The following is a 16,895-nucleotide window of genomic DNA, read 5'->3' as shown; positions in this document are numbered from 1 at the left end:
TTTTTACCTTGCAGTCTGTGTTTTAGAATTTTAAGCGTTTTGGCTTCCCCAAGACAAGCTCAAGTGCTTGCTGGGATTCTGTGTTTATTGACTTTTTCCAGCTGGTCTCAGCTGTTTGGAGATTAGGCCCCCCCCCCCCCCAGGGTTTAAGCTCGCCCCTCCCCACTTTCCAAGTTAGCAGGCCTTTTTCATGTTGCTGGGTTTGGACAGATAATGTGATCATTCTCCCTCCTAATATAGAGGTAAATGAGAATTTTAACCAGGTAGTGTTAGGACCTGCAAATTTGGTCATGCCTTGATGCGGCTTGCAGGCTTATAATGCTTTGGCCAAAGGGTTTAACTAAATGACCCTTTTTCAAGAGAATATATAGGTATTTCACTGTGTTTTTGTCATTGGATGTAGCTTTGGACTTCTCTGTCTTTTGTTTAAAAACGCCTTCAGGGCAGAACGCAATCTGCACTGCAGGGAAAGGGAAGAGGTAGACTCCTCTTCTGTTCCTGAGTTAAGGGATAACTTGACCACTCTGAGGAGCGGTCACGTGATTGTGGTTTGCTGGAGGGGAGTGCTACAGCCCAAAACACTACCAAAGATTAAGGGGCTGATTCGATATATGTAACTACCTGATTGGCTGCTTCGGCACAGACCATATAGAATCGGTCTCTAAGATTTGTTGTAGGCTGTGACGAAATCTGACTTTTCGAAAGCTTTGTACACATACACACAGAATATGGCACTAGAGAGATGTAGATATGAGATGGAAGACAGGGCACACTGATTTGAAAATAACAAAATGAATTGATTAAGCTAACACAACGTTTCGACCACGATGGTCTTTATCAAGTGCAAGTTGCTTAATGAACAAATCCCAAATGGTCCCTAATATAATAATCCTATGTCCACAATGTCATGTGATCCGGATCCCCCAATGTCATCATCCATCTCGGGTGATGGAACGCATCCTCGTCCTCTCCTGGAACACATCCTCTTTGCGCTGCGTGCCACGATTGGATGTGTTCCAGGAGAGGACGAGGATGCGTTCCATCACCCGAGATGGATGATGACATTGGGGGATCCGGATCACATGACATTGTGGACATAGGATTATTATTGGATGTTCTAGATGACATTATGTAAATGAGATAGGAGAGGCTTTCCTCACGTCAGATGAGGAGGAGACAGCACTACACACGTGTTGTATTGAGGTTGATTGAACAGTGAGCATTTTGGGTATTGTGGGTGTTATATAAGCGGCCATTTGGGATTTGGTCATTAAGCCACTTGCACTTGATAAAGACCATCGTGGTCGAAACGTTGTGTTGGCTTAATAAATTCATTTTGTTATTTTCAAATCCGTGTGCCCTGTCTTCCATCTCATATCTTGTACCCTAGGATTGGATGCAGCCTTTCGTTCATTGATGGGAGCACCGGTAATTGTATCATAACCTTTTTTGCTTTATTTGGTGTGCAGCGCTTATCCGTTTTCGTATTTACTAGAGAGATGTAGTAATGTGCTCCAGTTTTAACTTAAAAGATGCCATTGGTAAGGTGCCTCATTAAACTATCAAATATTGGTGTGCATTTGCTGTAGGGATCTAGAATATACATGGCACCTTCCCGTGACTGCTCTATCATTTTGTTCTGTTTCCCTGTGCCCTTTCCTTATATCAATCTCGTCCCACACCAGCCAGAAAAATGGAATAAAATCAAATTGGTGGTAACCCAGGAAGATGTGGAGTTGGCATACCAGGAGGCAATGATGAACATGGCACGACTAAACCGAACAGGTACTAACAGCCAAAAAAATATATACTACAGTATTTGACTGAAGACAGTTAACAGTCAGAAGGGGAAGTGGCAGGCCAGTTCTGAGCTGACCGGTCCCAATAGATTTGCCGTATTGAGTGAAGGTATTGGGGGCGCCAGGGCAGGAATGGAAAGTCTGGCTGAGACCGATTCCTCTAGTAGCCAGGGGAATATTTCCTCCAGCGCAAAGGGGCTCAGGATACTCTAATTGGGAAAGGTTGTGGTGGTATGGGACTCCATTTTTAGGAGGGTGAAGAGTGCAATCTGTTGCCGTGACTGCATGACCCGAACAATTTGTTCTCTTTGGGGTTTTGGGTTTTTGCACATTGCGAATCAGGTACACAGCTTGGTTGGGAGGGTCTGGGACTGACCCAGCAGTCTTGGCACCAATAACAGAGTTAGAGAAAGATGGAGAGTCCTCCAAATTATTTCAGGGATCTTGGCCACAAGCTTAAATCAAGGATCTCCAAGGTATTATTTTTAGATACCAGTGCTGTGCGCTACTCCACGGAGGCAGCTAGAGCTTAGGGAGGTTAATGCATGGCTAAGAAAGTAGTATAGGAAGGAGGGTTTGTGGTTTTTAGAGCACTGAGAGGTGCTATCTTTATAGTAGGATGTTAAAAAGGTTGGAAGAGATTTTAAACTAGAGAGGAGGGACAATCAAGTGTTTGTTTAATGGATTAAACCGAATAGATTCAATGGGGAAATAGCTAGGGATCTTGGGGGAAGGGGGGGTGTAGATGTTTGGCAATCAGAGAGACACCCATATTAAATACAGATTATGATGGTAAACTTCCAAATACTAAATCCAATTGAAGTAGAAAGACATGAGCAGATATGATAGCACATACTGGAGAAAAAAAAACCTTAAATGCATGCTTGCTAATGCAAGAAGCCTGACAGATAAAATGGGGGTGCTTGAATGAATAGCTACAAGGGTATGATATCATAAGCATTACTGAAACATGGTGGGATGAAACTCATGACTGGGCTGTTAACTTACAGGGTTATTCCCTTTTTCGGAGCGATCAAGCAAATAGAAGTGTATTTTATATGTTAAACCGGATTAAAATCCTTTTATAAGGAAAGATTTTTTTGAAGGGATTTATGAAAATGTAGACTGTACTTTTACCTCCACTACCAATTTATATTCACAAAGAAAATGTTTGTAGGGATATGCTATAAACCACCAAATATCTGTGAGACTGAGGAAGTCAAAATACTTTTGCAAATGGATAAGGCAGTAAAACCAAGGTCATGTTTTCGTAATGGGTGATTTTAAATTATCCGGACATAGACTGGAACAATGAGATTAGCATTACAACTAAATGAAACAGGTTTTTTGGGTGCTAAAAGACCATTACATGACCCAAACTATTGAGGAACCAACCAGGAGAGGGGCAATACTGGATTTGGTCATATCAGTAAAAGTAATAACAAAAATACAAGTTGAGGAAAATTTGAGAAACCTTGATCATTTGTCTCATTATCAAAAAAAACCCATTATATGGGTTCAACAAAGACTTTTAATTTTAGAAAGTTAGATTTTACTGGAATAATCTACAAACAATTAATTGGGCTGACAATTTTGCAGGAAAAAAATATAGATAGATGGGCAGTCGTTTAAAACCTTGTTAGATAAATACATTTATATCCTTGGGTAATAAATATAAAATAAACCAGTCTAAACTAATGTGACTAAATGAACAGGTAGGGGATAAAAGGGAAAGGAAGAGGCAAGCGTTTAGATTCTTAAAGTCCGAAGGGACGGAAGCTTCATATCAGAATTATAAGGAATGTAACAAAAGTTCAAAACGGCAATGAAATTAGGAAAAATTGAAAATGAAGAAAGGATTGCAATAGAAAGTAAGATCAACCCTAAAAATTCAAGCACCTTTAATAACAAAAAAATTAGAAATGCTAATATAAGACCCTTTCGATGTGAGATGAGCGGGCACATTATTGGAGATGAGAAAAAGGCCAATGTATGAAATAAATTATTTGCCTCAGTATTTACCAGGGAGCAGTCAATTGCAAAAATATTGCAACAGGAGGAAGCCATAACCTCCTATAGACACAAAACAATGCTCCCAGCACGCATAGAAGACCAATTGAAAAAGGAGTAAGCCAAATAATTTCATGGAGAAAAAAAGCACATATCCACATTGGTGTGTGCTTTTTTTTCTCCGTTAAATTATTTGGCTTACTCCTTTTTCAATTTGTCTTTTATGAGTTCTGGGAACATTTTGTGTCTTTTAATAGTTTGGAGGAAATAGGGTTCCACGTTGCACCATCTAATCTACGGTAGTTTATTATTGAGTGCTGTCTATTGTTTGTTCTGCCTCAACCTCCTATGTTAACGAGCAATTGGTTAACTGAAGTGCATAGGGACCTTGTTGAGATTAAAGTAAAGCACCAGGCCTCGTTGGCATACACCCAAGGATTCTTAAGGAGCGACATTTAGTAATAGCCAGACCATTACATTTAATATTCAGGCCTCCATTTCCACAGGCTCAATACTACAATATTGGCGTAAATGGTACCTATATTTAAAGTCGACTAGATCACAACCAGGGAATTACAGACCTGTAAGCCTGACATCAATTGTGGGGATCTACTTGAAGGTTTAGTATGGAACAATATTCAGGAATGGATAACAAAATTATTAATAATCTGCATGTATTTATGAAGGATAGGTCATGCCAAACTAACCTTATTAGTTTATTTTGAGGAGGCATTTTAGACCAGGGTAATGCAGTTGATGTGGTCTACTTGGATTTTGCAAAGTCTTTTGATACGGTTTCCCATGAGGTTAGTGTACAAAATATAGAAACATGTATCTTGGTAAAATATTTGCACCTAGATTGAAAACTGGTTGAAGGCTAGACAACAGAGATTTGTCATAAATGTAACCTTTTCAGGTTGGGCTTAAATTGCAAGTGGAGTGCCTCAAGGATCAGTACTTGGATCCCTGCTTTGTAACTTGTTTATGCTAACCTCAAGGTCATTAATAGAGAGCAAAATCTCCATCCTTGCTGTTGACACTAAATTGTGTAAGCTAGTTAAATCAGAGCAGGGTGTAATTTCTCTCCAGAAGGATTTGAATAGACTGCAAACTTGGTCAAGTAAATGGTAGATTAGGTTTAATACAGATAAATGTAAGGTTATTTGTTTGGGAAACAAGAATTAAGCAGACGACTTACAAATTAAATGGGGCAAAATTAGGTTAATCCTTGATGGAGAAGGATTTAGGAGTGCTTGTAGACGGCAGGTTTTGAACTAGTGCCCAATGTCAGGCAGCAGCTGCAAACACAAATAAGAGCTGATCTTGCATTAAACGGGTATAGATGGAAGGGAAGTAAACCTAATTATGCCACTGTATAAAGCATTAGTAAGACCACATTTTATATATGGAGTAAAGTTTTGGGCACCACTCCATAAAAAAAGAGACACGGAACTAGAAGTGCAGAGAAGAGACACCAAATTAATACATGGGCTGGAAAATCTGATTTATGAAGAGAGGCTAGCTAAATTAGATCTGTTTACATTAGAAAAGAGGCATCTAAGAGGGGATATGATGACCATATACAAATATATTCTGGGTCAATACAGGGAGCTTTCAAAAGAACTATTCATCCCAAGGGCAGTACAAACGACATGGGGTCATCCCTTAAGGTTGGAGGAAAGGTGATTTCACAGCAACAAGGGAAATGGTTCTTTATAGTAAGGGCAGTTCAAATGTGGTACTCACTACCCATGGAGACTGTGATGGCAGATACAATAGGTATCTTTAAAAAAAAAAAAGTTTGGCCATCTTTTTAGAAAGGAAAGGTATACAGGGATATACTAAATAAGTAAACATGGGAAGTCTATTGATCCAAGGAGAAATCTGATTTTTAATATTTGGAGTCAGGAAGGAGTTTGTTTTCCCCTTATGAGATTTCATTGGATAAGGTATCACTGGGGTTTTTTGTTTGCCTTCCTGTGGATGAAAATACTGTAAATACAAATATAGGATAAATATCTGTTGTCTAAATTTAACATAGGTTGAATGGACATGTCTTTTTCAACCTCCTCTACTGTGTATCTATGTATACATTGAGCTAAACCATCGTGCATGAGCAGCTGTCAGAGGAAAAATGGGATATATTAAAAAAAGATATTCTGTGAAGTTCTAGTAGCCGTTCCAAAAAAAAAAAAAATCATGCTCTTCTGTAGTATTTGCTAAACTTATTACTGTATGTATTTGCATGTGTAGCCGGGATCCCCTTTTTCCACCCTTTTGTTGTTATGGGTTGGAATGTTGCAGTTAGGGAACACTCCAATAACGGAGGTTCTGCGCAAGGGAGCCGCCATGTTGTGGTTGGCGCCAGCACAGACTTAGCCTAGCAGAGGTTGCGCATGCGCAGAGCGAGGGTGAGAGCCCGCGAAGGAGGTAGAGCACGACGAGTCCCAGCAGCCCCCGCGGGTCCCCGTGATGCGCCTGGGCCAATGAGGTGCAAGACCAGGAGGAAAAGGAAGTGTTTGCGCGCACGAGAGGTCAGAGTTGGTTGGAGAGGAGAGGCGAAGGAGCTTCGGTGTGGGGAGGCAGACCGCCCCCCTATGTAGGCCGCATGCCCCAGGCCCAGTTAGGCCCTGAGTCCCCGTAGAGACAAACAGAGCTAGGGACTGGCCATAGTTCGGTTCCGGTTCCCTTATTGCCACATTATTACCGCTGGGACAGTTCTAAGTTGACGCTATCGAGCCGCAGCGTGTCTGGGTGGGATCGCCCTAGACACCTAAGGGTGACGTCATCTACACCTCGCTGATCCTTTGTGAAGATTGTAGCCACACTGGGTACTGGAGTGCCCGGCAGGTAATTCTAAAGTGCACCAACGGTACCATCCTTCATTCGGGACACAGTGGCTGCGCAGTCACACACATTCATTGACTCACTTGAGGGAGGGAGAACTATTCCCAATGGGAACTGGACACGGGGTGGGATCACCCGCTGAAGGGAGGGCGAGCGTTCAACGAGACGCCGAGTATAGTGTCTCCTCTAGGGAGGGACACCTTTTGGTATAATCCATATGGTACATGCAAGTAAAGTTAATTGGTTAAGGGATATTGCTGTGTGTGTGTGTGTTGTATATAAGTCCTGCGAAGACCCACTTCCCCTCGGGCGGAAGCTGTCGCAGGTGGAGGCGCTGCACCAAGTTCTAGATATTGTGTGTACCCCAGGCTCTCCGTGGCAGAGGCTCAGACCCTGTGAGCCTACAGGTAATACAGCATATGGTAGTGGCCTGTGTTCGCTAGGAAGCAGGGCTTCACATGCATGGGCTTTTAAAACACTCCTATCTACTTGAGACCTATTGCAGCTTAAAAAATAACTCCATTCCTAAAAATGTCTGTAATATTCGCAGTGTGTGTGTGTGTGTGTGTGTGTGTGTGTGTGTGTGTGTGTGTGTGTGTGTGTGTGTGTGTGTGTGTGTGTGTGTGTGTGTGTGTGTGTGTGTGTGTGTGTGTGTGTGTGTGTGTGTGTGTGTGTGTGTGTGTGTGTGTGTGTGTGTGTGTGTGTGTTAATATAATTAATATAATATAATTTTTTTTTTTAATCTCCTGTAAAAACTCAAACCCCATTGAATCCTTTGGGGGTTTTTTTGTATGTATGTAACAGGTGTCCCCCACCCTCTGGGAGATTTCACTGTTACCTGTACTCTCGCTGTGTTGTACCCGTGAGGCTTGCAGGATTGCTGAGTGTCCGCCGATGGTAGTGGGGAAGTCGGAACAGGCTTTCAGGATATTCTCCGCTCTTTCTGGGTGCAGCACCTCCATTCCCAGCAGGCCCCAGCAGAGCTGGGTGCAGTTCCTGCAGGAAAACCATCTTGCACTCCCCCTGATAAACTGCAGTCACAGGCAGGAGTATAAAATCAGCAACTGGTCTTTATTCTTGTACATCCGTATACAGCATACAACAGGCACTTTCTTCATAGGGTCCCTGGACTCAACCCCCACGGCTTGATGCCCCAAAGGTCTATCCTCTGCTCCTCTACTCCCTGGTGGACTAAGGGGTAGTATTCCACTCCCTTGCAGGAGGGGAGGGGAAGGACGCTGACCAGAACCCTGGCTCCACCAACAACTACTAAATTTGGATCTGCAGGCCCTTTTGTACCCATGGGGAGGGTCCTAGGTCTGAGCCCCTGATAGGGCAGTACACAGGCCTTAGGCCAACCCCCTCTCCCCCCTGCCACTCAAGGGAGTTGTTTACTGCAGTGGAACCCAGATTAACCCTAACACTGCCTGCACTGATACTAGGGCTTGTGTGTTAGGCAGGGCAGATTAGTTGCCAAGAGGGATACATGGCTACATATATTTAGGATAGACTCATCTCCGTGAAGAAATACTTCCTCACATTTCCAATGAGCCTGTAGTTTTGTTTTAAACCCTTTATGTATTTGAACGTTTGCCTCATACCCCCTCTTCATTCTAATATCCAAGCTGTACATATTAAGGCCCTTTAGTCTTTACTGATGAGTCTCATCCTGTATATCAGTGGTGCTCAACTCCAGTCCTCAACCCCCCATCCCCCCCAAACAGTTCAGGTTTTCAGGGATACCCCTGCTTCAGCACAGGTGGCTTAGTCAAAGGCTGAGCCACCTGTGCTGAAGCAGGGACTGATTGAGCCATCTGTGCTTAAGCAGGGATATCCTGAAAACCTGACCTGTGGGGGGGGGGGGGCTTGGGGACTGGAGTTAAGCACCCCTGCTGTAGATCATGCACCATTTTTTATTTTCCCTTCTTTGCATGATCTCCAATTTAAGTATGTCCTTCTGGAGATCTGGTCTCAAGTACTGAATACAGTACTCTAGATGAGGCCTTCTCAATACCTCTCTGTGCAACCTACAATTTACCATATTGGATCATATATATTCAAGCTTAGGACCATGGTAAACTAGCTAAATGAGGTGTTGGTAAATTTTTCAGCTGATACTCATGATTTTAAGCGTGCACATCCCCTTATAAAAAGTACAAGCTAGAACTTAAATGTACTTTTACAGTAGCAGGTTGAATGAACACCTGCAAAATTTCTTACAAGTGAATCAAGACTAAAAATATACACCGCTTTCCTGACCATTAATAATTCAAGATGTTGGGGTCTAAATCCTGGAATTTAATAAATCACGATGCAACGCAATCCAATCTGGCGTTTACTGCCATTTAAGTCTCATGCTGTAGATCATGCACCATTTTACTTCATCAATGGCAGTTAAAGGTGGATCGGGTACAATAACCCGGCATTGTGACTTGGTGAATCCCAACCTTAGAGCTTTAAATAATTTAAACAGAGTTCACTCTGACCCTATGTGGGTCTTTACTTTTAAGTCTGACAGCAAGTTAAAGGAGCAGTAGGAGTTTTGGGCGTTCTTCCGTAGCCATCAATATGCATATTGCAATTGGGACTTAGTAGTACAAATACAAATTGTGTATGGCCGAACCCATAGAATCTGTATCATTCTGTAAGTTAAGTAACTTTGGGTTTCTGGTTCCCATAATAGTTTGTTTCCTAAATAATTTTAAATGTTAAATGTCTTTTGAAAGACTTGGAGTAGCTATGGAAGGAAGATGATTTTGATCAGGTTGACTTTACAAACGATGGCTAGTGACAGTGACGAAGCTGTAATTTTTTTGTTTAAAATAGTACAGTATGGACTGAAGATTTGAGGTAAGTACTTCACCCGGATCTGTAGATCTAGAAATACCCAAATATTTCAATCTGTTTACCCATACCAATGGAAGATCAATAACGTTTCATCTAGTGTGTGAATCTAAATGAAATAAGTTTTTTACAATTATTTTTAGGCCAGAGAATTCAGTTACAGTAGATGAAGCATTCAAATCTGCCAGATAAGGAAGCATATCTTCTGCATATATACACATATATATTTTTCATCGCCAATTTTAGATCCATAATTATTAGGATTGGTTCTTATTAATTTAGTCAATTGTTCTATAGCCCCTGCAAATGAAGGACATGTATACATATAAAGAGGGTAGACGCACACAAAGTGCAATGGTCTATTTGTGTATCACATGGTGCACAGCATTTCGCCTGTCAAACATCCCTTCCTCAGATGCAGACCACTGCAAATAAAGCAGTGAGCTCACACCCCTGACCAGTAACTCTACACAGAGGGAATGCATGAATACAAAATTACTTTATCCCTGGCGCTTTGATAAAGAAATACCACTTATCAGTCCAAATGTCACTTGGCTGTCCAAAAGCAATGTCCCAGCAATGTGACTTAACCCAGCAAAGTCCAAAATGGTAGGGTTCCTTGGGAGATTTCAGCAGCAATTATCGTAAACTCACAAGTATTTATACAGCACATTATCACATTTGTTGTTTAGTTAGGTCACAGCGCTTTTATTTGTGTATTGGTTTTAAATGTTGTTGTCACATTTTTGCTACCCAGAGAGAAGCTTTCTAATATCAAAAGGTTTGTTCTGACCCGAGCCAATGGGTGAGAATGTAGAATCTATACGCACTTAATAATTTAAGGACCAAAATTAAACAAGAACATTGCTGCCCTTAAAAACATTGAACAGAATCTAATGCTTTAGCAGCATCTAACGATGTTCTAACTCTCGCCTCTTTATTATCATACTGAAGTTGAATATTGGTAAACAGTCTCTGTAAATTGGTAGTGGAATATCTATTGGGTATATAAGTCTGATCATGGTACATAATAATTAGAATGACTTGATTTAGGTGACATGCCACAATTGTAATGCCAATCGTAAATAAAGAAATAGAATGGTATGAATCTGAAATGGTAAAATCCTTTCTTTGTTTGGGAATCGCCACCATTAACGCTTCCTTTGTTGACTCTGGCAAGGAGTGGAGATCAAGAGGTCTTCTACATTTCTAGAAGTTTATGGGAAAATCCACCTAACCCTGGAGATTTCCAGTTGGGAAGGAGGACATTTTGGCTTATTAAAATAAGCATTTAAAGATGCAGGTGCCGTTTCTAAACTTTGTCCAAGGAGGTGTAGTCTTCCGTGGAAGAAAACAGTCATGTTAACAACTGGCGAACGCGTACACGTTTCCAGGCAGGTTTTCTAGAACAGTGCTGTTCAACTCCAGCCCTTGAGCCCCCCTCCACCTGTGCTGAAGCTGGGATATCTGGAAAACCTGACTTGTTGGAGGGGGGATGGGAGGGTGGCTTCAGGACTGGAGTTGAGCAACCCTTTTCTAGAGTATGGCCAAAAAAAAAGTTAAGCAAATAATTACTGTAGAAAGCATGGAATACATTTTTTTGTTTTTGTTTTTCTAATTTGTTTTATTATGAAACCATTATTTATTGTACAAAAGGTTTTGCATAAACTGAGTACATCTAGTTAGTCTAACACAACTGCCAACTGTGGGATTTTGGTATGTTGGGATTTGGGATATTATTTACATTTAAGTATTCTGTATACATGTTTTATTTCCCACTGTGCTAAACACATTTTATGGTTTGTACTTTGTCTGATGACTGTGAAGGGGGGACAAAAAGCACGTCGCTTGTGGGGAATTGGTGCTGTTGTAAGTCCTTGGTACTGTATTACTTTCTGCATGACACTTTACCTTGGGTCTAATTGTATGGCACCATAATCGTTTTAAATGGTCTCTTTATCTTATCAGTGCACCAAGCAAAGGGCACACAGGCTATGTATGATTCAATCGATTTTAAAGACACAATCCCACCAGAAACCTATGTGCGTTTAACTAATATAATACTGGCATCTTGCCCCCTGAGCATGTTCTGCTGTTTTTTAGTGTTAAAAATCACGATTTTCTTAATCTCTAGCTTCTGAGGTTACCACGGTAGCCTTTAGACTGCACTTTGTTCTGTGAAGCACGTCATTTTTAACCTTCCAGACACTTCCTATTCCAAATGTTTATACCAGATTTAAAAAAAAAAAAATTGCTGTTGGAAAGGGTAAGAAGAGATCATAACTTGGACTGCTGCTTTAATCCTTTTAGTGCCCCCCAAGGAGTACCCTGCACATCCCAAGGGCTGGTACTTTTGAAGGGGCCTTATAACGTACAGGCAACGTCATGCTAGAAATGCTTGTTTTCTAGGGGGAGACCATGTTCAACGCTCCACCTTCCGTTCATGTCCTGGGTGGCCTGCCCACGGCCACGTGATCGCTCCACAAAGCAGTCACGTGGTTGAGTCCCAGAAGGCTGGTGGCACTAAGGTGTTGCTGTTTTTTTGGCATTCAAAGGCTTGAGCTTTTATTCAGCAAGTACAAAAAAATGTTTTCAATCGCCAGCACTGTGTACTACGCAAGAGGTTCAAGGAAAATATATTGTGGTAGCATACGTTTTAAAAAGAAACAAAGGAAAAAGTGAATATATTCTTGCAGGTGTTAACTTGAATTGTAATTTCTGCACAATTTAGTCTTATTTACATCGGTTGATGATTGATCGGCAAACTCCTTGGTTTTACCTAATGAGAAGATTACGTGTGTACACAAATAAATAACAGAAACCGGGTTACAGTGTACGGAAACACAATGAAGGGCACTGAATAAGGGAGGTGAAGGGAATCCATGATGGGGGAGACTGATCAGAGCACCCCGCCTGATGCCCACCAGGAGGCAGACTCTGAAACCGTCCCATTGGACGCGACGTGGGAGTACTTTGCCCGAATACCGGAGCGGACAAGTGCCCGGAACATCTTCCAAACACTGCTTTCTTATCTTCTATAATCTATATAACTAGCTTAACCAATGCCAGGAGCAGGTTGGTTAGGAGATCCCCAGGCTTATTGTTTCAGGGTTCTGGGCACCCTAAAATAACAAGAGGAGAAAAGTGCAGCCAGAACTGCAGGAGAAGGGCGCTCACTGTTGATAAGAGGAGCTGAAGCCTGGTGCGGCTAAAATAAGCACGATACACCCATTGTCAAAACCATGTTGTGCCAGATTTGCTGTTGGGCCTAGCAACTGAATTAACAGCACCAAACTAAAGCAAATGTTAATAACATTGTAAATGTTTGCAGATTTCAGGTAAATATTAAATATTGCTTCAAGATTCCTAGAGAAGATACCTCCACCCCTCTCCGTACTTGATTAATTATCCTGCCCGTAGAGTAATAATGCTCAACCTCCTGTTTCTGATTTTTTTTTTAAATCAGAGGATTGTTTATTCAAAAAAGATGATCAAAGTCCGTGTATTTGTGGTTTCCAGTGCTTAAAGGTGCAGTTCTTCCAGCCCAATGTGACCGGTTTTGAAAGTGAGCTCCATGCAATGCCCTTTAACACACATTACAAATCTTATTTGTATTTGTTATCTAGCAGTTCTTTATTTTATTGTAACTTTTCTTTATCTTAATCTTCTCAGATAAGGTTTTGTAAGGCCTATTAATGTCAATAAGTGAGTGTGTCTTAGCAGCCATATTTATTTAGGTTTTGGGATCATTTTGAGGAATAAAATATATTTTTTTTTTTGTTACTTAATTGGCGCCAGGGAAAGAGGTGTGAACACACACACACTATTGTGAATACATCTTTAAAACGTTAGAAATACACATGCAGGAGGAACTGCTCCTTTTAACGCTAGTCTTCTTTCTCTCCTTCCAGCTGCTGGCCTCATGCACACATTTAATGCACACGCTGCCACAGATATAACAGGCTTTGGAATTCTAGGGCACGCGCAGAACTTGGCCAAACAGCAACGGAACGAGGTTTCTTTCGTCATCCATAACCTGCCGGTATTGGCCAAGATGGCGGCTGTCAGCAAGGCGTGTGGGAATATGTTTGGTCTCATGCACGGATCCTGTCCTGAGACGTCAGGTGAGGAACACTGCATCCTGCAGAAAGGAAGAGGAAATGTCACTGTTCCTAAAAGACGCTTTGTTATGCAACTGCTCCAGTATAATTGATTCAAAATGAGTATTTTTATATAATTGATTCAAAATGAGTATTTTTTTTTGTGCAGTTAAGATAAAGGTCTGAATGCGTAAACCCTGAACAGCAGCACTGTGATCAAATATCCAAATATATATTTAAGGGAGAAAAAGTAATTTTAAAAAATGGCACCAGTTCCTACATGAGGGTGAAGTTAGAAAGTGACTCTGGGGAATATCTCCAATGGTGACAATCCTAGAACAAGTCCACAAATATTATTTACTTAATTTGTAATTTTAAATACAAACGTAATGTAGATGGAGACGTTTTTGAGAGGGGTGTGTGTGTGTGTGTGTGTGTGTGTGTGTGTGTGTGTGTGTGTGTGTGTGTGTGTGTGTGTGTGTGTGTGTGTGTGTGTGTGTGTGTGTGTGTGTGTGTGTGTGTGTGTGTGTGTGTGTGTGTGTGTGTGTGTGTACTATACATACACGCACTTCACGTGATCCAAGTTAATCGGAACTGATCTTGCTGCTTTATTAGGGTGTGTAAATGGGGGCATACCCAGTAGTGTGTGTGTATGTATGAATGATCTCTCCTTCCTCTCCCCTAACAGGAGGACTTCTCATCTGTTTGCCGCGAGAGCAGGCCGCGCGTTTCTGTGCCGAGATCAAATCTCCCAAGTACGGCGAGGGGCATCAAGCATGGATCATCGGCATCGTAGAAAAGGGCAACCGCACCGCCAGAATCATAGACAAGCCACGAATCATTGAGGTGGCCCCTCAAGTGGCCACCCAAAATGTAAACCCCACGCCCGGTGCCACCTCTTAATCTAGGCTTACCTAGCTTTTTTTTGTTTTTGTTTTTAAATAGACCCTATTCCTTACCATCATACAATTTAAATAATTGTAAAAGAAAAAAAATATTATATATATATATAAATATATATCATTGTGTCTGCCCCTCCGTGACCTTGGGTCCGTTTTACGAGTGGGTACGATTTAATAAGTAAAAAAAAATCCATTGCCTTTTTTTTTCTTCTCCTGTTACATTAACTGAAGATGCACCAAATCTCGAGGCCGCGTCTAAGTTGAAGAATGATATTGTTATCCGATACAGTTGATTCATTTTGAATCTATAGACACTTATCTCTTTGCCGCGTAGGCTCTTTTTTAAAGGTGCTTTCACTCAGCACAGACATTGCCAGTAGTAGTGTCAAATAAGCAGTTAGTGTCTTCATTTATATATGTGTATTTATCATTATTCGTCTGACCATGTTGGATGCCTTTTTGGACGTTTTATTAAGGCAATAAATCGGCTGTGGGTTCCGTCTGGAGGGTGCATGATTCCTTTTAAGTCTTTGATTTGTTTAGTTTAGTCTTGGGCTCTTGAAGCCTGCACTACTCTTCACATTGCTGAGTAATGCACTCTTAACCCTGTCAATGCTGGACATGCCATCAACTCGGCAATGAAGGGTTTTGGGAGTGCTAACTTTGCATGAAAAGCACTTCTGTTTAAGAAGCTTTTTTTTTTGTTTTGTTTTGTTTTTTCTCTCTAGCTCAGACAATATTTACCGTATTGACAATTTGTTTTCCTATTGGTAGGACTCCACAATCTCCTCTGGAACATGGTTCAGCAGGGGTGCTCCACCCCAGTCTCCAAGCCCCCCACCAAACAAGTCAGGTTTTCAGCATATCCCAGATTCAGCACAGATGGCTGAATCGGCGGCTCTGTCAATGACTTAGACGCTGATTGAGCAACCTGTGCTGAAGCAGGGACTGATTGAGCCACCTGTGCTGAAGCAGGGATATCCTGAAAGCCTGTCCTGTTGGGGGGGTGCTTGAGGACTAGAGTTGAGCCCCCCTTGTTACAGGACAACCTAATTGCAAAATCATTCTAAATGTACGCACACGTAATTACAAAAACACTTTTTAAGTATAATCAATAACCTTTCTGTTCTGTGGTTGATAGTGTTTCATACATTTTTATATTTTGTATAGTGATTACATGCCTTTATATTTGTTTTTTTGTTTTTCTTTATAAATCCGCAGCTAAGTAGTCGGTAGCTCTCTCCTCCTTTTCCTATTTTGGTGCATGAGTTTGTGATCTAATAAAAAAAGAAAATTTACATTTTTGCCAACATTGCAACTTAAACTCCAAACTTGTTATTCAAATAAATATTTAATTTTTTTTATTGCTCTTGTACAAGTGGGCGCTGTTTCATTTCTTGTGTCTGGCAGTAAGTTGTAGAATACCGACAATATATGGTGGGGAGGGGGAGAAAGGTTTCCTAGCGCAATGAAGAATAAATGTCTCTCTTAACTTGGCTGCAATATAGTGTTTTAAAATGGTTAATTCCCATAAACCCCTTAAACAAAGATGGCTTAAATTAAATGAATCTGCAGCATAGTTAAAGCCTATTGTAGAGAGTGCTTAATTATATAAAACAATGACTGCAATGTGTATAAGATGGTCCATCTTAGCACTTTTTAACAGATTTATGCAACCTGTTATTTTGAACAAGCAATTCTTAGCGTAGTGTGCAAGGACTATAGAGTTAAAAAAATAAATAGGTTTTGCTCTGTCAGCTTTGCATAAACACATGGAACAGTCCCTCCTAGGAGCAAAGTGTACTAATGGCAGTGATATTTAAAGCAGCAGTTCAAGCTGCTGTTTCCCCCTTCCTAAAGGCCCCCCTCCCCCCCTTAGTATGTGCATCAATACAATCAATATTAAGTAATTAGCTAAGCTGCCGATCGATCCGTTCCCCTGTTATCGATCGACGAAGATTCGGCCGGGGGTTCACTAAATGGCTGCTGAGGAGTAGCCTGCAGTCACTGGATGCATTTGCATATTAATGACAGTTCTGTGGGGAAGATCATGTGACCCGGCAGTAACTAGATACAATTGGTGCACTGCTAGAGAAGACAGGGCTCAAATGGGGGTGTACCAGAGCCTGTTTCAGAAGAGGAAGTGACTTTGTAAATGGTTGCTATAGAAACAAAAAATGCTTGTTACATTATAATGCATTCAAAATGTAAATTAGTGTCGTTTTTAAAAGAAAAAAAATGCTACACGTATTTTCTCATACTTTGAAACTGACTTATTTAAAAAAAAACATTTAGGATATTGCTTGGTTTGCAGCTTTAAGTGGTTCTATCTGGCAGATTATATGCTTTTTTTTACCAAAATCTGACCCGTATAAGTATTTTGAAATAATTTT

The 16,895-nt window shown here is 41.1% G+C and overlaps 1 protein-coding gene across 3 annotated transcripts in view; it reads left to right on the top strand.

Annotated features, from left to right (window-relative positions):
- The window catches only part of SEPHS1 (selenophosphate synthetase 1), a 53,190-nt gene extending 37,310 nt beyond the window's left edge, over nucleotides 1-15,880 (top strand). For all 3 annotated transcript variants that reach the window (XM_075599510.1, XM_075599509.1, XM_075599511.1), the window contains exons 7-9: nucleotides 1,686-1,785; nucleotides 13,412-13,624; nucleotides 14,289-15,880. In XM_075599510.1, coding sequence (XP_075455625.1) covers nucleotides 1,686-1,785; nucleotides 13,412-13,624; nucleotides 14,289-14,503 — 528 coding nt within the window. In that variant the 3' untranslated portion in view covers nucleotides 14,504-15,880. The remainder of the gene's footprint in view (nucleotides 1-1,685; nucleotides 1,786-13,411; nucleotides 13,625-14,288) is intronic.
- The last annotated feature ends 1,015 nt before the right edge of the window (nucleotides 15,881-16,895 follow it).

The sequence above is a fragment of the Ascaphus truei genome, chromosome 5, assembly GCF_040206685.1.
Source record: "Ascaphus truei isolate aAscTru1 chromosome 5, aAscTru1.hap1, whole genome shotgun sequence".
NCBI classification, from domain to species: domain Eukaryota; kingdom Metazoa; phylum Chordata; class Amphibia; order Anura; family Ascaphidae; genus Ascaphus; species Ascaphus truei.
Note: the sequence above shows the minus strand (reverse complement) of the source record. Positions and strands in the feature narration are given on the sequence as shown.